At 40.3% G+C, this 27229-nt stretch overlaps 2 protein-coding genes and 1 long non-coding RNA gene across 11 annotated transcripts in view; 1 reads left to right on the forward strand and 2 right to left on the reverse strand.

The window, feature by feature from the left end:
- Positions 1–17168, reverse strand: part of LOC108886459 (AMP deaminase 2) — a 28983-nt gene extending 11815 nt beyond the window's left edge. For 2 of the 9 annotated variants that reach the window (XM_018681338.2, XM_018681336.2), the window contains exon 1: positions 12408–12858. In XM_018681338.2, coding sequence (XP_018536854.2) covers positions 12408–12858 — 451 coding nt within the window. Of the gene's footprint in view, positions 1–4220; positions 4642–8855; positions 8988–12407; positions 12859–16624; positions 16743–17029 lie in introns of those variants that run through there. The other 7 variants (XM_051074296.1, XM_018681340.2, XM_018681339.2 and 4 more) reach the window with 7 other exon arrangements.
- Positions 12788–19388, forward strand: LOC108886463 (uncharacterized). The gene is made up of 3 exons (XR_001961454.2): positions 12788–12935; positions 16594–16724; positions 18382–19388. It is a non-coding gene; the product is annotated as an uncharacterized LOC108886463 (long non-coding RNA).
- Positions 19389–19469: 81 nt separating this feature from the next.
- LOC108886462 (G-protein coupled receptor 61) lies at positions 19470–26068 on the reverse strand. The gene is made up of 2 exons (XM_018681348.1): positions 25725–26068; positions 19470–24265 (listed from the first exon to the last, which is right to left on the reverse strand). Exon 2 carries the CDS (start codon positions 24048–24050, stop codon positions 22647–22649), a length of 1404 nt encoding a protein of 467 aa, XP_018536864.1. The 5' UTR covers positions 24051–24265; positions 25725–26068; the 3' UTR covers positions 19470–22646.
- Between the last annotated feature and the right edge of the window lie 1161 nt (positions 26069–27229).

Consider the following 27229-nt stretch of genomic DNA (forward strand, 5'->3'; position numbering starts at 1 on the left):
ATTAGTCTCTGCCATCTGTTGTCTGCCTCCAAGGCTGTGGAGCTGGGAATCAACAGAGGGTAACTCTCCACTGTATACTAATACTGGTCTGACAGTGTAAAACATTTCAATATTACACAGAGAAGTTTTAAAAGGATGTGAGTTCAATGATCTACTGATAATCTATGTAATATGCAGAAGGACAAAAAAGAGTGCTTTAACATATGTGCATATCCTTATAGCCCATAACTAACAACAAACTACATAATGGTAACACTGTTTCTAAATAACCTTCAACAGATCTTTGACATTTCTTGCTGCTTGCCCTACAAATACCATGATACTGATTTATGTGCAATAAGCTAATATCAGCTGATACACTGGCCTTGCAAATTTATCAGTCAAGTGCTATATACATGGTTATATACAGAGTACACACATGTTGATAGACACGTATCTTCACATGGTAGAAACAGATGACTTTAAGTATACAGACACACACACAAACATAGTCGTCCCCAGTATAGTATCCGTGTAATCCCCCGGCCTTTCCAACACAGATGACTCTTAATCCAGCAACCCCCAACTCTATTTATCTCAATGACATCATTGTAGTGGGATCCACAAACCTTCCACAGACTTCTATGCAAGTAGATACAACAAAACTGAGACAAAGCAGATTTTTAAATTAAAAGTAAAGAAAAACAAAGAAAGGAACTCTATGCAGCTAATTCTCTCTGCAGGTTTTGGCCTCTATTTGGCTTGGAATTGCTTTGCTGATACCTCTTATTAAAAAATATAATAAAATAATAATATGAGTTCTAGCAACTACAGTATATGATGGAAAACATTCAGAAAGACTTAAGTCATAAAAGCCTGTATGGTTCATTCAGTTTATTATTCATTTAAAAGAATATATTTCCAGTAGCGAGTAGGTAATTTGTCTTTACATCTCGAACAACAATACAGATAAATGGTTGATGTTTGAGTAAAATCCCTGTGTTTAGACAGAGGACTGAAGCCATGATGGAGTCTGAGTATAAAAAACAGTTTGGTTTGTGCGACTCACTTGTATAAGAGAGTGTTCATCAATCAACATGGGACTCAAAACCTAATTTTGCATACCCTCATTTCCTCTTTTAGGTAGTATTTCTATGAAGCTTTGACCCTTTGGTCTTTATTTTAAACCACTATGTAGATCCAGGTCGCAGGAGAATGTGTTTTGGCCCACAGGGTGGCTGAGAAACCAACAATCTAGCCTCACCTCAAACATGCTATTTACTGCGTGTGTGCATGCCTGTCTATTTTAGAATGAAATGCCTCAACCTTTCCATCTTCATGTGGCTGCTGTGAGTTAATTTCTTAGAGCAGTGAGGAATATTGACAAAGCTTTCCTTCTCAGCTTTCCCTCACATCCCTGGGACCTGAGTCAGCACACCACCCACGTACGCTGCCCACCTGTTTTGTTGAACCCTACAGAAATCTAGTATCAGCGGAGCTGCCTCTGCTCTGTAAGGATCAATACAATCCTTCCAGCCTGTCTCGTCCTCTCTGTCCCTCGGGCCCAAAAGCAGGAGCACGCTAGTTTTGACAGTGTCATCCTAGTTCATATATTGAGGTAGTCAAACAAAACATTTTACAGTAGGTCCATGAAAATGATAAGAACAATCAATATCAATTTGTCAACTTTTATGTTCTTTAATATGCCGTAAAGTGTATTTTGACAACAAAACAACTTTATATGCAACAAACTTCAAGTCCCATAAGCCCCATATTGCTACCAAAATGTTCTCCTCAGGCCCACTGGTTGAGGCATTTACTGTGATGATAAAGTCTACAATATCAGAGAATTAATGAGATTTGGCTGCCACTGTAGAGATGAACGGTGCTTCCTCGACTATAAGTCACTTATCTCCCAATTTAATGTCTTTATTTATTCCATCTCTCTGTGTAACTGATGAGCTTTTCTGTCACAGTAATTAGAGTATGCTTACTTAAAATCACCAACTTACAAACTGCTAAAAACAGAACTTGTCATTGCACAACTATTCTCAGCGCAGTGTCAAGGAAACAGTTGTCACCACAATAACAACATCCAAGGTAACTGGCATTTTGGTGAATACATCTGGCCTTGCACTGCCCCATCTCCTCCAACCTTTACTAAAAGCAAACTGTGTGGTGTACGCAAATACCAAAGGAACAGGAGGCAAAGTGCTTCTTAAAAAAATCAGTAAAATGCCAGCATGTCATAGTCCTTGCTCTACTCTTTGCACGGTCACAGCACTAGAACCAGCAGTACATTAAGGACAACTTAATCAGTTCATGTCTTAAAGAAATAATGAGAAACATATGCTTTTATCTTAAGTCCCCTTACATGTAACCTCACAATGCCAGCCTGCAATTCCCTTTTGTCTTTGTGGGTTGACAGTGCTCTACGAAGCATTTGCACAAGTTTCAAATTCAATATACAATAGATAATCAATGGTTCAGTTCAGGTGTTAACTTATGTACTAAGCAAATCATGTTTGTGTCTCCTCTCCTTTCTTGTTTGGCCTTACCTGTTTTTTAATTAGACACACCCTAACTTTATACCATAAATTCATGGGTGTGTCTAACATATTGTTTAAATGCAAAGAACTGATCACAATGATGTTCTTGATTAGAACCTCAATAGCTAAGGTTAGTATTTATCAAACACAGTTTGCTCTATATTATAAGATCAGACCTAGGTATTGTTTCACAGCTGAACATATGTTTGTACGTGCATTATTTAGACATGTAATCTCCAACACAATCAGCTTATGTGTACCATCATCAAACCAGGAAAATAATCATAGAAACATACTTTTAAATAATTAAACAAAGTCTGTCCATATATATATTTGTTCTAATATTAATTTGGACTAATGCCAGCACAGGAGAGCCTGAGCTAAAAGTCATGTACAGCCTCCCTGGCTGTACAGCAGCAATGCATGATGGGCATCTTAGAGACTGTTGATGGCATAAAAATATGCTAGTGTGTGTCTGGGTGAAGTGTTCCATAGTCATGTGTTTTTGGTCTACTGCGATTGTGGCTCCGGTGTTTGGAGACATTTGTTTTCCTTTACAGGTTTCACTTTATTCCCTGAGAAAGAGAGTGATGACACACGCTTCAGATGTTCCTTAGCAACCACAGATGAGAATAAACCTCTACTTTGGGTCTTCATCTCGAAAATACATTGTCAGTACTCAGCAGGCTCTGTGCAATGGAACCAACAAGGGTGATAAATCTGCCAGCTGAAAACTGGTGCCTGCAAATTAAAATAGTTGAGACATTGTTTTCTTATTAAAATACATATATATAATAGAGCCCTACTAAAGAGGAAAAAATACTCTTCAGTGCATGCACAAAGATAATTCTTAGTACTGTGATAAGAGATATTTATTTTAAGTCCTACTCCAGAGCTTTCTACTACATAAACAGGCTCTAGGAGGAGACATATAAGTCACTGCCATCACATTCACTAACACACAAACAGATGTCAGCTGGTCTCACAAAAACACTCCCCTTACAAACATCAGGAAGGTCAACAATGCTCAGGTGGGCACCCCAGCAGTTTACAGCATCTGTCTGCTCACACACTTACGTTAATGAAGATGTAATTCTGAATAAGATATTTATTTTCTTCCTCTCTCAGCGGCACCTGTTCAGCACTGAACCCTCTGCTGCAACAGCCTTTCCAATTTACTGCACACTCCTGTAGAGCGTTTGCCACTATGTCTCGTCAGCAAACTCACAAAAAAATCAGTGATGAATCTACTGGGCAGTAATACTGCATCATGCTGAACTTTAGCAAACAGCAGTGGGACTAGATGCCTTAAATGTTCACCCACTGCAACAGCCAGACTCTGCAATAAACTATGGAGACACAGACTTAACAAATGCATGACGTATTTTTCTTTTCCATCTGTTTATGCTTCCCCATAAAGAAAATCCCCCCCTCATTTCTACATTTCCTCCCCCTGTCTTCTGCATGCTGTCAGCTTATTACAGCACACAGCAACTGTGTTTACTGGCACCTCATCTGCCACTGTAAGCTTGCTAGTGCAGTATTTTTGGAGTTATAAGTACCATGTCTAACACAGAACTGCTGAAACTTCTAATAACACAGTATTCACAAGCAGGCTCTACAGTGTCAAGTCAGATTTTATTTATATAAAATAGGGTCCTATTGATGATTAATCAGCATAGGTTACAGTACCTCTATCTCCCTGTCTTGTCCTGTTCTCACAGTCTCCGTTACGGTCGCAGTGGCCTTGTCTGAGCTCTTGCGGGATGCTGGGACATGTAACTAGGCCTGGGACAGCCGATGTACCCTCCCCCGCTGGCACAGTGGGAAAGAGAGAATGACAGCAAAGAGGGAGAAGCGAGACACAGGATGTGCTCTCTCCCAAACACAAGCTGCTCTAACACCGGGATCTCATAATCCCCCCCCTCTTTTTCTATCTTCTTTGCTTCTCCTATTGTAACTGTCGCCACCTCCAGTGTGCTGGCGAGGCAGTTTTTTTCCCCTTTCCCCTCCTGATTCTCTCTCTCTCGCTCTGCCTCTGTCTCTCAGCTGCTTCCTGAATCACACCGGTTTTTCAGAGCATGAACAGCACAGCCTTCAAGCTCCCGGATTTAAATACTGGGTTGGAAGATACCACGTGGCAAAAAAAAGGGGAGGGACTGGGGTCAACCACTTCATGCTCTATTGTGCTGTAAAATGGAGGAGGCCCTGCATATCTGGCCACTCCCACTTCTTCTCCACCTCCCACCTCTTATTCATGAAAACATCTCATGACTGTAAACATTTCATTATTTCATTATGTTTCAGATATATTCTAAAACATAGATTCAAACATGCCTTACTGGTGTGTGTAATAAAATCACTTGATTACAAACACCATAGCTCTGAAATATAGTCTTTAGTTTGGTATGTTACTTTGTAAATTGTTCTTCTTCAATTTTACCTGTTTTAATTATTTTTTACATACTGCTGTGATTTGATGTTTTTTCTGCTACTGCATGCTAGACTCTTAATCTCTTAATTTTTCTGTGGTTGTGAGAAGTTTACATTCAATTTCTGGCGAGTGATCACTTGTTTTTGCAAGGTCAATATTTGAATACTATGACTCAGCACATACAGGTATATGGATATATCACTGTATGTGAGCTCATCTATATACTGCATGCCATGTTGCTTTCTCTACTGATCACATGATGCCACTGGAAACCATTTCCTTCCTCTCTCACATGACTGCCATGTGGCACAAGGAAAGACTGTTTGCCATGTTTCACCATGCACAAGAAATCTGCTTAGCCTCTATTCCAGTTCAACTCTGAGTGACATTTCAAAGCGACACTCGGAAGCGAAGATCGTTGAGGAATTTTCCAGATGAAGGTCAGCCAAATACAGGTGCACACACAGAAACACACGCACAAACATCAGCATGAAAGACACACAACAGGCAGCCGCAAACCACACCAGGGACTGACAGGGAATGAGATGAACTCACAGTCCATGTCACACTAGCATCTATTGTATTACTATGATGTTTACAACTGGGAGCAGACTATGACACAGACTATGAGTTTGTATGACTTTTAATAGCAGCAGAAACTTTCCTTCCCCACCCTAGAAATATCATAGATACTGACCATAATCAACACCTACCCAGGACCCACAGTGTTGAAAAAAATAAATGTTGACCTAGACACCCAACACAGTCATTACTCTGGCTGTGCAACCTGTGCTATGATGGGTCTAAAATGTAGTGGTCAGTGATGTTTTCCACATCCTCTCTGCTGAGCACTGAGTGGGCAGGACTCTTACAGCCCAGCTGAGGCCTAACTACCCCACAGCAAATCAACAATCTATTTCAAGTTTTCTGCATCAAGAAAGACTTAATTTAAAAAACTGACATCAACATTTTCAGGAAACACAGAATACAAAGTCAATATATAATTCAGTGTTTTACAAAGTTAAAAACATGATTTGAGATGAACAACACATTTGCATTAATCTAAAATTTTAACAATATCAATGAATGTACCTATAAACATATCTGCAAGATGGTTGGTAATAAATTACTGAAATAACTGAAATAATTCATGAAAAACACAAAAAGACTGAATAAATAAGTACATTAAACCAAGAATTTTGAAAGCCAAGAGGTATATTGATTATGAACAAATGTTTTTCCATGTGTTTGTGTTGAATGTTTTTTGATTCCATATAAGCTTGTGGTGAAGGTGTATATTTTGGAAAGTACTGAGATTCAAAATGGTGGGTTATTCTGGTACTGCGGAAAAGAAAAACCACTAACCTCTAGTGCAGTTTTGTACAAATAAGGTGAGAACTGATGTATCCAATTTTCACCCTGTTTTCATCGTAGCACGGTTTGTGCAGTTTCCCAGACAGCAGGTTAATTAACAGAAGCTGCTGCTACCACCTAAATCCAGCTCCAGCACCTCCACAGACAAAAATGTCATGTCATGTCATTTTTTCTTGACTTTCTGTTCCAAGCTTAAGTATTGCAATGGCATCCCATGTATTAGTTAAGAGATGAGTATGTGTTCTGCCATTGCTCGTATTAGTTACATGACATAAAATCAGAGCAAGGTGAAAAGCTACAGGCAGCTGTAAATTTCAATTTAGACATTGCATACGTCCACCTATTTCTTTAAATCACATTTCTGAGGTTTGGTTTGTTTTTTAACACCAGCTTGAGCTTTTCTACTTTTACCTCTGTCGTGTTAAATACATCTCTTTCCCAAGAGACTAATCAACAGCACAGGGGAGTGCACCATTCTTCATTCCCTTTCTCCCAGAGAAACACAAGAGCTGGCATTATTGTTAGGGCCATGTCAAGCAAACCTAATCTCTAACTCTGCACAGAAATTCCCATGTGAATAAACCAGGACAAACATTCAAACAAAATTCTCAGTATTCAGACTGATGCTGTGTATCTCTCTTCCAAACATCCACCAGGAATGTTCTCAAAACAGTAAATCCTCCCTGCAGCCAATCTCACACAAATACATACTGTATACCCCTATAAACACATGCATAGACATACACAGCCAATGCACAGTGAAAGTCACACATATGTACCCTTCTCCCTCCAATCCTCTGTGATTATCCATAACCCAATCCAGTCACAAAACCTCTTGCCACCTCTGTCAGTGCAGCTCTCACCATATCTGAATATAGCAAAGAGGAGCACTGTGTCACTTGACACTGTCAACATGTAATACACAGTACTTAGCACTGCTTGGGCGTCAAGAGGTCAATATCCAATTCCTGAGACCAAAGGTATGTCAGGGATCAAAGATGAAGGTGATAAAAAGAGTGTTAAATCATGGAGAAGTGAGGAGGCTTCTGATAACACATGTCCTGTTTCTATGAACTTCGATACAGACTCATATGTATGTGCACATACACCATCTTCACAGAGGGATACTCTGTTGAGACTTAACATTCTTGCTTTGATTTAGTGTCTTCTTTGTTTGGTGGAACTGCCACAAAAGAATGCTATAAATGCTTAAAATGCTGTCTGAAGGTTAAAGCTACTTTTACCCCACTTCTGCAGCTTTTAGTGACTCACTATTTCACCATGGAACAAATCACTACTGTACATTTGACCAACAGTCAAAGGCTCAAAGATAATAAACTTATAATGATATACAACAGAGAAAGCAGCAAATCTCCATATTTAAAAATCTGGAGCCAGAGAAAGAATGGTATTTTTAAATGAAAAATTACTTAGGATTAATCAATCATCAGCCAATTTATAGCTGCCAATTTATTCTCTCTCTTAACAATACATCCACTACCCTTGAGCTTTAAAAGGAAAACTCAGATTTCTAATGAGAACACTTTAGGGGAGTGATACACTGCAAACACAATGACAGGAAAAATATCAAACAATGAAGGAAAACAGGTTAACAATTCTGATAAATGCAAGGGGAGACTTGTCAAAACTGTCCAACAATCTGCACCCATGGCTACATACTGCAAGCAGAGGCAATGTATATCACTTTTTGACTTATAGTCCACACCTCACCCCCCATCCCGAGAAATTGTTTTTGGAGCTCTCTCGTGATCAGTAAACTGTGATGTGAATGAGTGTGTGTGTGTGTGTGTGTGTGGGCAAAGCAGCACGCTTAACTGTACCTCAGTTCAGCAATGAAATTCAACCCATGATAACCATGTGTATGAGCACAGTCTGTCAACTTGCAAATCACCCCTGTGAGAAATGGTGGATCTAGTGGCATGATGTTGAGTCTAGCTACCTTGTGGGTGTGTGTGTGTGTGTGCATGGTGATGATTAAAGGACAGATAGAGTGGCGCTGTTGGCTATCTGGTCCAATCCAGCAACGACAGGCCCACCTGTTGGTGTGATAGCTTTCAAGGCCTCCTAGTTTTCCAAACTCCTCACAGTTCAAAATCTCTGACACATTTCCTCTGTTAAATGGGAAACAACTAAGCTATTCTTAGCAGAAGAAATTTTCCACTCAAACACAGAGCAAACTAGTCCTCAGTTATGTCTGACTGCAGAACAGCCAAAGACACTGACAACCAGCTACTTGTTAAAAACTGATGGTCTGACTTAGCACTTTTGTGCCAGATACTCCCTCTAGTGGTGAGATGGTAAAGTGCAGAACTGTACTCATTCAGTGTACTATTAAAATGTACTGTAAGAAGAGCATATTATCAGAAAATAAATGAATAAAAATTCACAATTTATCACATATTTGACCAAAAATAAATTCCCCATATATACACTGGTGTAACTGGTTACACACAAAGTTTAACAACTGCCGTGTAAAACAAAAGTCATTATTGCCATACCTTTTTAGTTGTGGTTAGTCCTAAATGTCTCTTCACTGTCTGAGTTTAACAGTATCATTAAAATGGTTCTATTGCACAGTGACACTGAGGTTCTGCTTTGTCTCTCAGCGGTGAACACAAAAATCCCACTGTGACACCTTTTCAGCAGGAGTGGGTAACACCTACAATATGATGTAACACCCACAACCACCACTGTGAGGGTATGGGGCCCTGGGCAGGAACTCCCAGCCTGTCACATGTTTCTGTCTACTGAAGGGGTAGTGCTCAGGGGAGGGGGTGAGGTGGGCAGGGCACGGAGCTGCCAGTTGTGCAGGTTAAGGTCCATAAGGAAGCAGTGTGTACATGTGCTAATGATTCAATAAGGAGTGTAACAAAGCCACCCCGGGGGTTGTAGCACAGAGCCCACATGATGTGGCAAGTCATGAGATACACTTAATTTCAAGAGAGGAGCACACAGAAACATGCCATGACAGGAACAGTATATCTGGTTAATAATGAACCAGAAAAGGGTGAGGCTGGAGCAGTGGAAGGAATACAGCAACCAGTCAACTGTAGCATGGATGTATAGTGATTAAGGAGCATACAGATGAGTATGGAGCTGGCAGTTTAAATGGACTAGTGTTTGTTTGGTTCACGTAACCATCAGGTTCATGATTTTGAGTGCATACCTCAAGCTTATTGCACAAACAAAAATATGCATTCATTTAGAATAATGCATAAATATTCACAACAGTACGTCAGTATCATCTCTCAAATATGCTTGAGTTGGAGGCAAATTGTAATTGTACTGCAAAATATACATGCTAGAGACCTTCTATACTCTCTACACATCATCCATTACCACACAGAGTACAAAAATCCACAGTGGGTAGTTCATGTAATGAGGCAGGGATCACATGAGACAACCAGTCAACCTACAGAGTCAGAAGCCGGTAAGTTAGTAAAGATCTAGGTAAGAGCCTCTGTATCAGATTACATCGCAACAGAAAGCGCAGTGGTGATTCATGCTGAAGAGAGGAATCCCCTCCACCTCTCCAGAACATACTTTAACAGCCTCTATATATCACGTCACATAGCTTCAGCTGCAAAGCTAGGGCATTACATATTCTGCTTCATGTGATGCAATGAGAATCCGGTGGGAGAGAGCAGCCTGCAGGCAGAGACAGATTCCTGCAGATGAGAAAACTGACTGAGTAATCAATGTTTCCACCAGCGAATCAACACCACTTATGTAAGAGATCTGCCTCGAATGTGCAGGCGTGCTGGACATAAGAATTTCTGTGGACAAAAATTAAACTTCCAAGGGTTCTTGAGATGAAAGATGCCAGGGAGTGTACAGCTATTTCTGGTGATGTTACTAAAAGGAACATAGGAAATGCTTAACACTCTACAACACACTACAGTATCTTTTTCTGCTGCAGCAATTTGGCATCAAGAATGCTAATGGACTGGTGTGGTCAGATGGAAGTACTACGAAGGGTAGCCTACATGTGGCTCTTATAACAGACTGGGAGTGCAGGGGGCTCAGTCAAGCGGCTAATTGAGAGGACTTCAAATGACTGCATGGATGGAGAGACCTCTAAGTTATTTATTACTGCAGCAAAGACAGGCTTCCTCAGCAAATACAATATACTGTGTCAATGTGAGTTACTGCCTGAGAACTGGTGCTGCATCCCTCCAAACACTCAACATTTGTGCTGTGCTACGTTACGTGCTAAGCTGCTTCAAATTAAATCAATATTAACATTTCATTCCTTCACAGATAAATCGCTGGCCTAACTTTCTAGTTTCTGTCCACAGAGACCAGTTAGTATGAACTTCAAAGGTAATCACAGAGCTACCATCATTTGGCCCATCTTCTATCACACTAAAAAGTTAATCAAACCCCTACGCATACCTTGAGAACTGACACTGGTGTAGCACTAATTGCAATATTCTCTCACATGCAGGAGAGATGAAAGCCTGTTCTAACAATGACTGATTAAAATATGACTGTGTGTTCACCATGTTAAAATACACATCTTAGTGTTAGCATCAGCGTGCAAATGTCAAAACAAATATCTTATTAATAGGAGAGCATCTTAGTTTGAACTGTTTTTTTCTATTAATCTTGTAACTAACAAGAGTCAGAAATTCAAGTAAGAGAAGTAGCTGAAACCAAACAGCCGAAGGGGCATTTGGAAACTGCATCTCCTAAATTTTGTGACGTGAAGTTATTTGCAGTTTGTCCAATTTTAATAGTAAAGTCCACAGGTCAGTCACTAAAACATGCTAAAAATACACATTCTGAGAGACTCAGTCAGCATTTTTCATAGTTAGCATATCAGGGATGTCAACTCAGGACTCTTATAGGGAGGACAGTAGCAGCAAAATCTTTAAAGACTCAAGATATAATGATATAAAGTACATGTGTCTTTATGGTCATTACATGTTCTCCTGAACAAAAATAATTAGGTCTTGGCCAAACTGCTGGGGAGAGCATTTTCTTCAGTGACGTGAGGGGTGAAGCTGCGAGATAAAACGACCCCACTGTTTTGTCTACACCAAACTGATGAGATAAGGAAAGTCCATAGCCAGTAGATAAACTGTTGTTGGTACAAGGGGAGGGCAAAGGGGCCCACTGAGGGGCTGAGCATCCCTTTACAATCCGGCAATAGTCCAAATATCCTGTGCTTATCAATTTTTATAAATGGATTATCTCTGATATTCACAATGTAATCAAGGAAAATAAATATTTAAAAATATGGTCTTTTTCAGTGTTTTCCACACATGGAGGTAGACAACACACAAGTTAACCAGCAGTTGTACATCAATGCACCATTATAGTAAACGCAGAGTCAGATCCATTTGTGTTTCAGTTTGGTCTGTATTACAGTGTATTTACTGCATTAATGTATTTATGAACTTGTTAAGCACAGTGTTATGAATATGAATTTGAAGTTGTGAATAACTTAATGTCTCACTTAGAATGTGTCAATTCAGACAAATGATTAAAAAACGATTTTAGAGAGTGACTGATCATTTTAGGTCATTTAGCAAATTAAAATGCCAAACGTCATTTTAATTCATGCCTCACCAGATTTCCTTTATTGCTGTAAACCGAACTCCCTTTGGGTTTTTAACTGTTGTAAATGTGCTTTAGTCCATATTTGACATTTTATTCAGTAAAAAAATCACCTGGTTAATCAAAAAATAATAACAATAGCAATTACCATTCAATTAACTTAGTTTCAGCCCTTGTGTAGTTAAAATATTCTTGAAGCAATGAAGTGCATTAGTTACACAGAGCACAATTCATGCTGAAATGCTAAAAACAACATCAGTCAAAGCTTCAGACGAATTCAACTTATGTCTCAGCAGCAGTTAAAATAAATGCAAACTAGAGTCGCAGTGGTGCCTCTCTGTAAACTCAGTCCCGTGTCTTATTGCTCCTTGTGGGGTAGCATGGATTCTTAAATGCCACTGCAAAAGCATCTGTGTAATTTTCTGATCCCACATCCATATAATAGAGTTCCCTCACTCTTTCTATGGGACCCCCTCTCACCCACTCACCAGGGCTGGTGGTGCTCTGGAGACTCCCCCTCTTGCGAAATGGGGATTTAGGTTTAGGCTTCCCTTGTCCATCGCTGTTGGAGGAGGAGGTGGAGGAAGAGGATGACATCTTGCCGCCTGTGCTCCTGCTACTACTGGAGCAGAGCGAGTCAGAGCTGCGTAGTGGCCAGCAGAGGGAGAGAGGAGCACTAGCTTTAATGCTGGAGCTCGGTCTCATGGTGGGGCAGTGGGGCGGCAGGACCCATACTGGGCCGGGAGAAGCTCCTCTGCAGAGTTGGCTCCTCCTCCCAGCCAGCAGCAGGTCAGCAGGCATGCTGCACAGTGACGAGCTGAAAGGCAGCCCAAGGCTTCCCCGGCTCCTGCTGGGGACCATCCTCCTTGGTTGCCCTAGCAACCAGGGAACGAGCTTCCTGTAGCCGATGCGGAGAAAAACAGCCACAGAGGAGGGCATTGCAGATCAAAATGTGTAGCTAGCATGACAGCAAGCAAGCCTGGAGACTGACTACACCCTGCCAGCTGAGCGCCAAGGTGAGCGAAGGACAAAAGTTTTTCCACTCATCTAAAAATAGCAATTAGATAGGCAAGATATCATGTGTATTCAGCCAAGAGAAAAAACAAAGCAGATCCAGATGAACGACAAGTGACAAAAAAGGCAAAGAATACAGAATGGTCAGTGTGGATAAGCAGAGAAACCAGCTTAGTCTGTAAGCTGACTAGTGAACTCCCAATCTTCTATGCTGGAAAATTCTGAGGGGAGACAGAGAGCCTAAACACACACAGCACAAGCCCGCCTAACATGAAGTATTATAAATAGTGACAACCAATGCCCAGCACGGACTGGCAGAACAACCTCTGACAAGTACAGTATGTGCATGACTTTCTCGCACGTGGTTCCCATAGCTCAGGAGTATTTATCATTATTACTACACAGTTTTATTTAGAGCACACAAGCTTCCTAAAGTCAGCAGAGCCTGATCAAGTAAAACCAAAAAAGCTGATAATTGTTTTTTTTTTTCCTTCTTGTTAAAGACATATTCATCGCTAAATTACAAAATTAAAAAAAATCGTTGTTTTTGTTATATATGGTTCTTAACCATACATTAAACTGAGACAATACAAAACCACATTAATATATTTTACCGCCTGTGTTCACATCAGCTCTAATTTGTCTTTTCGAAATAATACGTTTTTCTAAGACATACATCAAATACAACTAAAATACCTCAGTTCATGTCACAGATCAGTACAAATACTGTATATTTAAAAACTGCATCACATCTACTGTATATTACTGAAGACGACAGACTGGGGAAAATCTAAAATTGTCCTTAAAGTGAATTTTGGACTTTTTGGATTCCATCATTAATCAGAGCAGTCAGAGGGAGAGGGGCATAAAAACAGGTAAAGAGCTCCCTCTAGTGGTGTAAACAATGTATGCCGTTAAACAGAAACATGTTTGTCCCTTCTGAGCGCAAGATTGTGTTCTGTACACACAGCACACAACAGTATAGAGCACTATGACACAGGGGGAGTCTCCGTAAAAAGACAGCTTCAGATATATTCAGCAACTCTCCAGCACTGAAGACTTCATCACTATCCAACCATTCATCCATTTCCCTTGACAATCATCCTCTACACAGTATAACTGAGCTGATGTTGCAACTAAAGAATTATGCAAATAACCTGGAATCTCGTTTTATTTATGTCATAGTACAGCCTGTGATTAACTCTGAATTAAAATAGTTAAAATAAAAGACACAGTTGATATGAAGGTCAGATGTAATGCAATCAACCCGAGACCAAATATAAAAACACTCAAAAATATCACACTGAACTCTGAAGCGATTGAGTAAATCACAATCTAGAAGATATTCACTTACTGTGAAATTAGGCTAAAAACTATAATACTACAATTATACTATAATACTACTCTAAACTCTAATCGCAAACCTTTTCCCATGGGCCAAAGACGTTTACCAGACCTGTACACAACACACAAATAACTGAATTTCAACCTTTCTTTTAAATAAGCTTTACGACATGTTACAAAGATAAATCTGGTGGGCAGCAAAGGAGGAAGAAGTCAAGGTTTATGTTTTTGTTTTTTAAATCTTGTTTCAGGGTGTCTCCAGTCTTCTCTGAAATCTGACCCAGTTTTTGGGAGAGCTGACGCTCACCATCTGGTGCAGCAACAGCAGCAGAGGCTAAAAAACAGAGACCTACTTTTGTCTAAAAGAAAAATCTTAACTACTCTTATAAATATGTCACAACTAAATCACTCACATTCTCAGGGCACCTTACCTGGAATAGGAGGGATATTACATGACCCTGATAGATCTTGGTATTCCTTCTTTAGTTTTCTTTTTGCCTCAGCAGCTTGGTCAAGCTCTCTGTCTGCACACCCTTTTGCTAAAAATGAGACCACTGTGCATATCACTGGCTGCTTTGGGACTTTTTTTTCACTCATCCAGAGCAAACCTCGTGGAATTTAGCATTTTGTTTGCATCAGCTTTACACCAAAAAAAAGAAATCATGTTCTCCATTTCCATGCAAAAGCCTTTTACAGGTAATGTGAAATGTAAAACAGTACCAAATCCAGCTGAACAATGCATCATTTTCTCTAATTAGGTTACAGACACCTTGCAATCAAGGGGTGGTTTTGCCAAGTCTATGCATAAGAAAAACAAACCCAGGATTACTGCAGCTTTTTACAAAAGAGAGCCATTGCCTTTTCCTATTAATAGCACTGCTCCTGCTAATTACCAGGACTGGGTAGTAACTATTTCGGTTTTTCATTGAAGGCGACTTTTGACGATGTATTATACTCAATTGTTTCTAAAACAGGAACAAGTTAGAGTAGCCTAAAGGTCTAATGTTACAGCACGGTTTTGTTACAAATAGGCCAGTCACTAAAACATCTCTTAAGTGAAGAGGATGCCATATTGACCATGTTATACTGACCATGTAACTGGAACTGTTACCCAATCTGAGTCAATGGTCTATAAGCATAGAGGGTTTCCTATGACGGATAGATTCAGTACTGGTACTTTTGTATCCATCAATTCTTATAAAGCCTGTGTCAGAGGATGTACAAGACACTTTGGTTGCTGCAAGGCCACTAAAGCCAATGAAGTGTCCAACAAAGACCTCTGAGTTACTGACCTACAGTGCATTCAAGCTGGAGGTAAGCAGTTGCATTTGGAGTCAAATGTCCTGAATTTGGCCAGCCAGCATGAAATATTGAGAGCGACTGATTTCTGTGGCATGCAGCATTTGGATGAACTATCTGCGGGTAAAGTTCAGCACATAACCATACGTGCACCAAAAACACTCCTTTTTTTTGTCCCACAGGACAAACTTAGATGGCTACATACTGACTATAATATTTTTTTTTAAATAAAACACAAAATTAGATGTTTAATCAAAACATAATTATGATCAAATGGAATGACTGATATGAAGCAGACACAAGTTTTTAGTGGTTTTCTATCTTAGCTTAGTTATCGTCCCCATAAAAATAAAACTGTGCAGGTCCCCTGACTTAAATAGTTTAAAAATGAGGGTTTGGTGTTTGCAGTGCTCTTTAATTAAATGTTTTTTTCTAAACTTTGCAGTCCCAGGTTACAACTTAGCAGGTAGACCCTGCATGGGGCTGTCACTATTTTGTTCTGGTCTGGTCAGATTCAATGCAGATATCCATCCACACATACAGAACCACAAACCCATAAGGGAAAAAATGCCAGTGTATATTTCCTCATACAAGCCATAGAGGATGAGAATTACATTTAGAATTCAAAATGAACTACAATCTGCGATACAAGTGCAAAGAACCACACCAAATACAGGGTTTTAGTGCAAGTGGGGAGACGCTTGTCTTTTTGTGTCATTGTTACTTTACTGTGCATGTACATTATTTTTTAAGCATTACTGTTTTTTCTTTTTCTCTGTTCTCTCCCCTAACTCGTTGTTTGCATCGTGTTTTTTTTTTAACTTGTTTAAATCAGTATTGTTGAACACAAATACAGAAATAGGCTCTGCCTGCACTTTCATTACAAGCGAAGTTACAAGTTAACCTCCTATGCATGTAGACACAGAGGGGAGGGAACACTTTTAATTCATACTGGGTAATTTTTAATGAACCCTTGATCATAACCGTAAAGTATGTGTATTGTATGACTCTTGACAGATGTCTGCACTGTGACTGCTCGCTGACTTACCACCTGACATTGTTGAAGAGCAGCTTGGAGCAGAAACTGTCTGTGTCGCAGGAAGAAGACAGGAAACGTCCTATAAAAACACACACAGCAAAACAGCACGGTATGTTAAACTGACCACAGATAGCTAGCAAGCTGGAAAGTTACCAGTTACACTTTGCCCTGAATTAATGTCACTGTAGAGCTGGAAACTATCAGTTGGTTCAACAGCAATGATAGTTTCTCACAAAGTTAACGTTAATATATGCTTCTCGTTAGTTTAAGTTACACCGACTGGTTAGTTAGCTAGTTAGCTGCTGCACTCTGACATGAACTAAAGTTAGTTTAACGGTTGACGTCTATGACGTTAATTTATCAGTTAACATTGATAACCCACGTATAGTCAACGGACAGTCATTAGTGCTATACCTTAAATAACGCACAGTAACAAAAGGTATGAATAATTTAGTTACCAGAGGTGTTTTTCACCTTTGCTCGGGTAGGTGGGCTTTTTGTTTTGACGTAAATGCAGTTTCCTCAAAAGAGAGACGTTTTACTTTTAAAGGCGCCGCCCGCAGTCAGAGTGAGTCCAGGTCCAGAGGTCGACAGATGTCCTCAAACCACACTGACACACAGAGACTAAGAGAAAGAAATGTGTTCCTGTTTGTCTATGTCACCGGTAGATAAGGTTTGATAAGATATTGTCTTCAGGAACTGTAGTAGTTTTGTTGTGTGCAAAGGACAATATTATCTTAAAGCTAAAGGCCGTGTCTCAAAATCTAGTTTTAAGATCTTAACTGTTGTAGTTTACACTGTTCTCATTAACTGTTTTGTTAAGTAATTAACACACAAAACCTACAGTCGTATTATTTCACCACACAAATACTATAAGCCTGCAACTGACAGTTATTTTCTTCAGTAATCAATTCATTGTTTAGAGCATAAAATGTCAGAAAATTGTGAAAAATAACCTTATTGTTCCCTGAACCCAAAATTAACAAATTCTAATGTCTTAACAACATGAAGGAATACAAAGTGGTGTTGCCAATTTATTTTCTTTCAGCTAATCAATGAATCAACTAATCATTTCATTTCTAGAGTACTGGTTGGTTTGTAGGTGCAATGGGAAATAATTAAGTATCTAAAATGTAAAAGTTCCTTTCAAAATTTGTTTCAAGTAAAGTAGGCGTACAGAAGTATTACCATACCAAAAGTAAAAGTCCAACTCGTCATGTAGGCAGAATGACCCAGTCAGTGTTAGAGTAAATTGTCATATATATTACATTATTGGATCTTTTTTGCAGATTTTAATTGGTAAATGAGCTGCAAAATGTCTCATATACTGTAGTTTGTGTGACATGTCTGACACAATCAGACATGGTTATTTATTAGTGGAAGCCTGCCAAACCCATCGAGTGAAAAGGGGAACACATAGCAGCATGGTGTTGGCTGACTGAGTTCTTCTCAGACTGAAGTCCAGCATTTCAGTCAACCATTTATGTCACTGATGAATAAAAACCTTTGACCCCTTATAAAAAGAAAAGATAAGACTTCAGTTTACCAGTACAGTTTGAGTGGCTTGATCAGTTGGATCATCAGTAAAATCTGAATGAATAGAGGCATTCTGTTTTTGCCTCATACAAGCACACACTCCTCGTGTGGTTATCCTGGATTGTGTTTCTCTGCTGTATCATTTCTCTCTCTCTGTTACTTTACTTTCTTTATCATTGTTTTCTTTTTCTCTCTGTCCATTTCCTTATCTGGGTCTGTTTCTGCCACAGAATCCGGCTGCGATCCTCTTGTCCATCTGCTTCCACTTCGTCTTGATAACCATCCAGCAGGAAAGGTGTGATGTAAAGTGCAGGCCTCCATCTGGAGTCAACTTTTTGGGTTTGCTCAGTGACAATATCACCCTTACAAGACAAGGTCAATAACAATTACAACTGAAATAAGATTTTTAGTGAACAGCTGGGCCCTTTGTCTACACAGTGGCAGTAGAATACATTGGCTGCTGTTCAAAATCTCTGAAAAAACACTAATTTGAATCCAAATCTTAATTTAGCTAATGTATACCTTACAGCTAACAGCATATAATAGTATAACTAAATGTCCTCTTGATAGTGGTACAGGGCCTACACCGTAAATATACATCTCTACATATGGTGTAGATAATAATGTGTAACAGGAACATGATTAGTAAAGCTTAACAATGGATTAAATGAATAGTCACAATGTAAAAGCTGTTGCTTGTAGTGACAAGCCCATAGACAATAATAAACTGATTCTACCGTTCAGCATTTTAGCTGAACGGTAGAATCAGCACCACTCTCATTAGTGTTGTTATCAGATGCAGCAGCAGCAGAAAAAACTCTGATAAACCCACTGTACGTGACCTGTCCAACACCAAACAGCAGACAAAGTTAGGGACTAGCTGGTGAACATAGTGCAGCATTTAACATCTTAAGAGACATATATTTCACTCTGGAATGAAGACCAAACCAGAGCTGAAAGGAGAATGAATATTTGACTCATTCATCAGGTAGCCAGAAAACACCTCCAGATGATGATAATGTTGCTCTGTGTCTGCTGTATGCATAAATACCCAGTGTTTGGCATATCAACTACATAGTGGAGCTGTGTTTGTATTGTGTTTTAGGGTTGTGTTCAGGTATTTCCACTGCCCCCAAGTGGCAAATAAATTTAATTACAGCAGCTTTAAGCTCATACAGGAGTTTTTAAAAAATGTTCCAAGTCTTTGTTCCATAATAAACTATGTATCATCTACATACATATGTTTCCTTTTCTTCAGTATTTCTACATACTCCCATCTCACTTCCATCTTTCACTTCCTGTTTTCACTCCTTGTGTATCTTCACACTTTCCAGACCATGGTTTATAATTTTGCTCCAGCTAAATTCCCTTTGCTCACATGTACACTCTCAGCTGATACTGGCTAATGCTTGACACTCTTTTCCTTGATCTCCTTGTCATGTCACACAGTCACACAGTGTACCTTTTGTCCACTCTATCACTGGCTTTCTAAAATCCTTTAACATGTCATGTCCACCCTTTACTTAGAACATGCGCTGTTCTTGTAATAGGGAAAATGTTTTCTAGTTGCTGTTAGCTTTTATCTTGACACACATGCAAGTAGTATATTTTCAACAGTAGCTTTAGCTTTGCATTGCTTCAGTCACATACATACAGGTCACTGTACAGGTTGGGTTATACTTTGCTCTTACCTTTACAAGAAAAAACATAGTTGTAATGTAAATGCAAGATAAAAGTCTTGGTTATTCATACAAATTAAATGTATGTGTAGAAACGTTTCACACAGTATGTGAAATCACAAGTCATTTTGATTTTAGATCATGATAAGATGCAGTCTGACTGAGTATAATATTTAGGTTTACATTTGTAGGTAAAGAGGTAAAGCAGTCCAAGATTACATGGGATTGATCAAAGATAATTGCAAGTAGCGTGATAGGACGGGTTATTTCAGTTAACAGTATGAAACACTCACACTCACACTCACACCTGATTGTGATAATATATCCATAAACAAATGTCAGCTCTGGTTTGGTCTAGAAAATATATTTTAAGAAGTCACAGGATAAGGGTGTCTTGTTGGATTCCCAATAGAGCAAGCTCCTCCTACCACCCACTACAGCTCTGAGAAATGTCACTAGGTAATAATTGCCATGGGGATGGCAGCGCCTGGAGAAGCTGGGGGCGGTTTGACTGAGGTCCATCGTTGAGGTGTGAGGCCTGTCGCGCACCAACATCTTCCAACCGAAAGAGTGTAGCAGGATTACATTTATCTATCTATCTATCTATCTATCTATCTATCTTGACAGTTATATCTTTCTGATAAAGGTCACACCACTGGCTCTGGGCTTTGAGGTTTAAATGTTACCTTAAGGTCAAAGTGTTTGAACTGTATCCTCCCACTTTCTCTCTTTGCACTGTAATATCAAAGCAGAGCCACATACACTGAAAGCCAGAGTGCAAACACACAGCAACAGAGCAGACAGCAATTACATCTGTGACAGCAGCCACACACTGTTGGTAAAATTAGGAGAATGCATCAAAAATGTTTTACAAACATAGAAACTCTTTATTATAACAGCATCTCTCACTCAAGTTTTAGCCATGTTTTTTTTCTCTAAACACATTCATTTCATTGCAGTACAGTGGAAGTCATTCTTTTTATTTTAATCACAGCATTTAAAAAAACAATCTGAACAAGTGAAAATCCTAACACAAACATTCAATGTCATTCACAGTTTGGGATATTTAGACATGATGAAAAGATCAAGCTCAGCAAGCTTTAGATTTTGGATTGGCTTTGTCACTCAAAAAACAACTTCAGAAATAAAATATCTTAAAAACCCTGTATCCACATTAAGAAAGGATCTGTTATTTCAGTCACACATTTCCACATACGATTTGTCATACTAATCCCTAACAATTTGCTATAAAATACTACTTCATCTCATCATCAAACTCAAGTTGAAAAACTTAGCAAAGGCTGCACCCTCATGTCTAATAAAACCTCAACAAGCAATCACATCCTCTTTAGTTTCCTTACAACATTAGAATAGAGTGTGCAGGACTCACACTCGACTTGGAACTGCCCAGGGCTGTTAAATAATGTTTGTTTTTTTTCTTTTCCTGCATCTGAGGTACTGTAAAAACCCTGATGAGCAGGGCAGTCAAAAAAATCGACATGTATTCTCCTTCCAGGATAAAAATTTCCACAGCTGAAAAACACACAAAGAAGGCAGTTACTGCATACGTGTCAAAATACATCAGCCTCCTCGTAATGAAATTCATAACAAATACTTAACACTCACTAATAAAAAGAAAAATGGGTGTGTTGAGTGGCGTACACGACCCAAACTTATACAGTTTTACTAAACATAACATACAGTTTAGTACATTTAACAAATGCAAGAATTAGGATCATATTTGAATGTAATGCAGTGCATTGATAGAATACTGAGTTTTAAGATCTATATCCAAATATACTGATAAATACATCACATGGCAGAAAGCTGGGCGACCCTTAAGATGAGTTATAAAGTCAACCTACATCCTAAACTGAGTCACAACAGGTCTGGCTTGCTTTTTTGGGAACTCAAACAACAAGGCTTGGACAAGCACCAAAGAAAGGAAAGAAAAAAAAAATCTGAAGTTTTATCTGTAAACAACTCGTAGCAATTAGGAGTTAGGCCACAACATGTACACCTCCTAATCTAATACGATCAGATTGGCTTAAGGGTTAGAGTGGCGTTATCATCATGATGAAAGCCCGCCTACCAATCAAAAGTGACAGTAGTGCTTTTCCGTCAATGGATCCCCAAAATACTCATAATTGTGTGTATTTTATTGCTGTCTTCTTTGATGTTACTTTTCTTGCAGTACTTCACAAAACTCTTTTAAAAAACTAATACACCTTGCCAGAGTCTCAAAATGATTGATTCAGCAGTAACAAATACAGTATCTGTTGGCATGTGGAACTGTTTCATCTTTATCTCTGAACACCAAAGGCAGTTTGTCCTGTAGCAGAACATCATTGCACATTATTACTATTGTAACCAATTGAGAGGGAACCAGTGTATTTTATCAAGTATTCGATCATTTGAGATCAAAAGGGAAACTCTGAAAACAGTATTCAGTTGCGATCGTAGGATCAAACATATATTTAATGTTATTTTTTATTTTAAAAAGTTACATCAATATCAATTCACTGAGTCATTTACTGTACAGAGCTGAGCGGTTGTGTGGAAGGCCAAAATACAGCCTTTTTTGCTATGCATTGAAATGCATCTCAAACAAATGCATTTAACTGTATCACTGTGACTGTTTTCAAAAACTAGGATGAAATCTGATGAGGCAAAGTGCAATGATTCAAAGATACAATTAAAGTCATTTCAATGGATAGCTTTCAGTAGAAATACAGAGACATGTTTTCCTGAAACACTTTATATCTGGATCACCAAAATTAGACTCATTTTCAGGAAATAAAGACTTTGTTAAAAATTTAATTGTCTGTATATATGTGGTTGTTTTTCACCTGTTCAGTCTCAATAAACTCTGAAGTCTCCTCTGCAATTTGTCCAGGGATACGGAAATCAATGGGTATGGGCTGTGTTGGCTCAGGTGGTTGGGACTGAGCCATGGGGCAGCAGGCCTCCCCCTTAGGACTGGATGTGCTGTGAGAGTTTTGAGGATCCAGGTTGCAGCCAGTGCCCTGAAGAAACTGTAGGAAATTCTCCTCTATGGATCCTTCACGGCTGGGCAGTCTGTCCTCCACCTCGACCCCAGCTCGACGAAACAGACAAGGCAGGTGCTTGCCCAGCTCCTCCCGGATCTGCCTGTTGAGACAGCCGTAGAAGAAGGGATTGGAGGTGAAGCAGAAGTAGCCGATCCAGGTGACCACCTCCTCAAGAGAGGCCAGTGAGGCTGGAGGGCTGGCAGCCAGTGCTGAATACAGGTGGAAAGTAAAGTAGGGCAGCCAGCAGCAGAGGAACTGCCCGCCTACCGCTGCCAACACTGCCGCAGCCTTTCCTCCCCCAAAGGGTCGCTGTGGAGTTGCTCTTCCTGTCCCTGTCCCCGTCCCAGAGCTGGTGACCATGGTGGAACGGCTGCTCAGTGATTCTGACCGCTGGCGACGAGGCGTGTCCATCCAGGTGGGCAGGGGCCCGTGGTGCATGGCCGCCACCCGAGCCACTTTGAACACATTGCAGTACACAACGAGAATGACCAGCAGTGGACACAGGAAATACACCAGAGTAAAGAGGACCATGAAAGCCAAGCGGTTCGACCCTCCCCCTGTCCAATGCAGTGAGCAGCGCCGGTGACCCTGAGTGGGGGGAGATGGGACAGCCCCACCCCCTCCTCCTCCAACCCCGCTACTCTCCAGTAGGGGAGTTCTTCCTCCTTGCAGGAACCAAGCAAGCAGTGGCAGAGCAGACATGGCCAGGGCTTTGACCCATATCCCCACCAGCACTGATGCCACCAGGCCAACAGTCATCTTCACTTCATAGCGCATGGGGTGTATGATGTAGTAATAACGCTCCACATTGATGACGGAGATGGACAGGATGGCAGCGCTGACCAGGCACACACTGAGAAAGAGGTAGCTCCGGCACAGGGCCTCCCCAAAGAACGCTCGGCTCGAGAGCATGCCAAGGGGCATCAGCACCAGGGCTGCCAGCAGGTCCACCACGCACAGGTGGAAGACAAAGGCAAACTTGTGGAGCTGCGGGGCCTTGGCAATGACTGCCATGACAGCCACATTACCCACCACAGCCAGCAGATCCATGAGCAGCATGGCCAGCAGGGCTAGCGACTGGGACAGAGCCCAGCCCTCGGGCAGAGAGGAGGCAGACATGTTGGACATGAGCTGTGGAGGTGGGTGGGAGGAGTTCCACATCGGCTCCATTGAAGGGTGGGATAAGGCAGGCAGGCAGGATCAGTCACAGGCCCATCACCCATCCTTCAAAGCCAGGAAGTACGGCCAGAAAACAGTGGCTTGAAAATGAGGTCAAAAGCTGCCTTGTAGTCCAGAGGATGATGCTGTGATTGTCAGGAGGTTGAGAATTTGTGATTCATATCCATTTAGAAAATCATCATGTCTGTGATCAATTACAACCCACCCTAAAAACAAGAGAGAAAGACAGAAGAAAATAAACTGTGAGTGTATGTGTACCTTCCTTCCTGTCATAGGTAAACCTCTTAGTTGCACTTCTGAGTTGCCCCTTCTGAGTTTCACTTTTGCCCCAGCTACCATTAAGATTCATTCACTTGGCTAAAGCCTTATAAAATCCTCCATAGCTTCTCAAATCTCTGTTAAGACAATCTAACTGATAAGGTAATCCAAAGCCAGCCCTCAAACCAGTTAACTCAATTAAGTATGCATTATTCAAGGAAGGGACATTTGGCACCCTTTAGCTGGGAGAACTGCAGAGATAAAATGAATTGAACAATTATAAATCATCATGCAACAGAGTTGAGCGACTTTAACAGATCATAGGTCATAAATCTGCCACCAAATCATGATGTTTACATGTTGACGAACACACTGATCCTCTAGAAATGCAAATACAGGATTCCAGATCCCCTTTTTTTTCAGTTTTAGTTATGGGCACAAATATAAATCCAGTTGGGTCCTTCCCAAGGGGCAGTAATTGATAAATACTTTTCAAGCACACATCCTGTCAATGCATGAATGCAAGCTAATTCCACCCAAACCAGTCCTATTACTGAATAGGTAACAAACCTTTTCCATCACATCTACACCTGCTGTGAGAGCTCTTGTTGAATATGTATGCACAGGCTCTAAACTGAATGTGTATGTCTTAATTTTCCAAGAAAAATAAACAATCATCAGCTGCAGGAAGGCCTTGCCATTGTATGTAGGTGTGAGTTCAATGTGTGTGTGCGGATTTTTGCTTTTATACGTGAAGCACAATAGGATTTCTGCCACTAAGGAAGTCCTGACCACTCAGTGAATTAAGTGTTTCAAATGGAAAAAACCTGAGGATATTCATAGGTTGCAGAGGCTGTCTGCATATTAACTGTGCGTGGCTATTACAGACAACAAACAGACATGGGTGGCTGCTGCTGTATATATGTGTCAGATCAAGAAAAAAACCCATTTGCTTGCCTGCTATGAATGCTCTCTGCCACACATGTAAGAAAAGCCCAGGATGTTCTGTCTCCTGTCTACAGTGATATTGGTGCAAATCAGGCTAAAAACTGAGCTCTAACCTCCCTCATCACCTATGAATGATTGCCCTCAGTGAGCAGTGTCTCTAAATCACACATAGGGGTACTCCCAATTCACTTTAACCCTCCTGCCTGGTTTAGTCATGTCTTACCGCCTACTCATTTATATATTAATCATTAATGCATTACACCCACTGAGGCCCATGTTCTGTATATCAGATTACAATTGAATAAGATCTATTGGATGCGCTCAACAGTATGTAATCAGCAGATTAGAAGAAGAGGATGAGAACAAGTAGGAAAATGTGGTGAGAATCATCATCATCAGCAGCAGCAGCAGCGTGATGGGAAGAAACAGAGAGAGAGCAAGGCAGAGAGCATTATGTACCTGAATCAGAGTATTTCCTGATACAGCTGTCTGCTGCTTTGGTCTCTGAGGATGAAAACCTGGTTTAGCTCCCACTGCTGAGGTACACAGTGGACATCAATCACTGTACCTTGTGAATGCTGCTGAGGTACTTGCCACTGTGAGAGCCTGTTTCTCCTCTCGTCCCCTTCATCTGCCTTGTGCACCCTCCTCTCTGGATGACTACAGCTGTGGCAGCAGAGATTTTTCTGAAACGATGCTGATGTAAATGCTTGCAAAGACACCAGCTCACTATCTGCTCTCCCCCTCCACTCACACACAGTGACTGCAGAGATGGAGCAGGAGGCAGTGAGAAATAGGACCAGAACTGCTGTCTCCACAGGGTCCTAGTGTCCTCACTGTATTGTCAAATTTTACCCTCAGAAATTAGGAACTGACTTTGATGGAACTGGGGAAGTGTTATGTTATTGATGTAGCTATTAGCTTTGTCAATTGATCTTTGTTGATATCATATCAGGGTGGCACAGGGGATGTATATTATATGTATTGCAATATGAGAGGATACCTTTCAAAATAAACTTCTTTGAGACAAAATTTTATCATGTTAAAGCTAACCTGCTTACCACTAATATGCTATATCTATAGTCAGATTGCTACCATGCTAACACCACACGTTACACACTAAATATTACTGAGCATCATATGCAAACATGCATGCAACATGCAAACTGTATTCTAATGTTACCTGTTCAGGACATTGATGGGACTCTTAACAGGGCAATAATAGAAACTGTTAGCATATTATTTTGCTGTTCCGCTCACAGCTGAGCCTTATTGCAGGTGCAAAGCAGAGTTTATGCTGCATTTACACAGAACAGGGAAGAAGAGAGAGACCTCCCGTTATTATGCCTTGGGAGTGTTCAAGTATTATTCCAAGATGATTACTTCCACTGCCAGCCTTGTAGTCAGACCAGATAAATGGCCTAAATGAGCTACTTGTTCTGTGTTAAGTATCTGTAGCAGTGTGTTAACGAGTTGCTGAATTGATTAATATTGGATTTTATTTAGATGTCACTGCCAGCGATGGTTGCTTCGCAGCCGTGTTCCCAGCAGTTCGTTTACACCTCTGCAGCTCTTTTTGCTAAGCAGGCAGAGATAGTAGCTGTCAGGAATCCCAGATGTCTGAAATTTCTTCCCTCTTCTCTTAGGGTGTGAATGACAGGACTTAAGAGAGGTGTGAGACTGATGAAATTTGGGCCAAATCTCACAATGCAGAGCTGAGCTTGAGATGCAAGTTTGTTACATCTTAAAACATCCACTCCACAGACAATGTTTGATTTTGTTAATGATATGTTTCTTTACTAGCCCCTAAGCCCAATCCCAGCAAAGAATCAAAGAATAGCAAAGTCTTATCTGACAGACTTGTTGCTGATGTTCAACATGCACACCCAGGGCCCCTAGCTTATTAAATCTTGTTCTAGAAAGACTTGGGCATAAATGTAAATAAATCTTTTCCCTATTCTTGA

The sequence above is a fragment of the Lates calcarifer genome, linkage group LG12, assembly GCF_001640805.2.
Source record: "Lates calcarifer isolate ASB-BC8 linkage group LG12, TLL_Latcal_v3, whole genome shotgun sequence".
In the NCBI taxonomy this organism is placed as follows: Eukaryota; Metazoa; Chordata; class Actinopteri; family Centropomidae; genus Lates; species Lates calcarifer.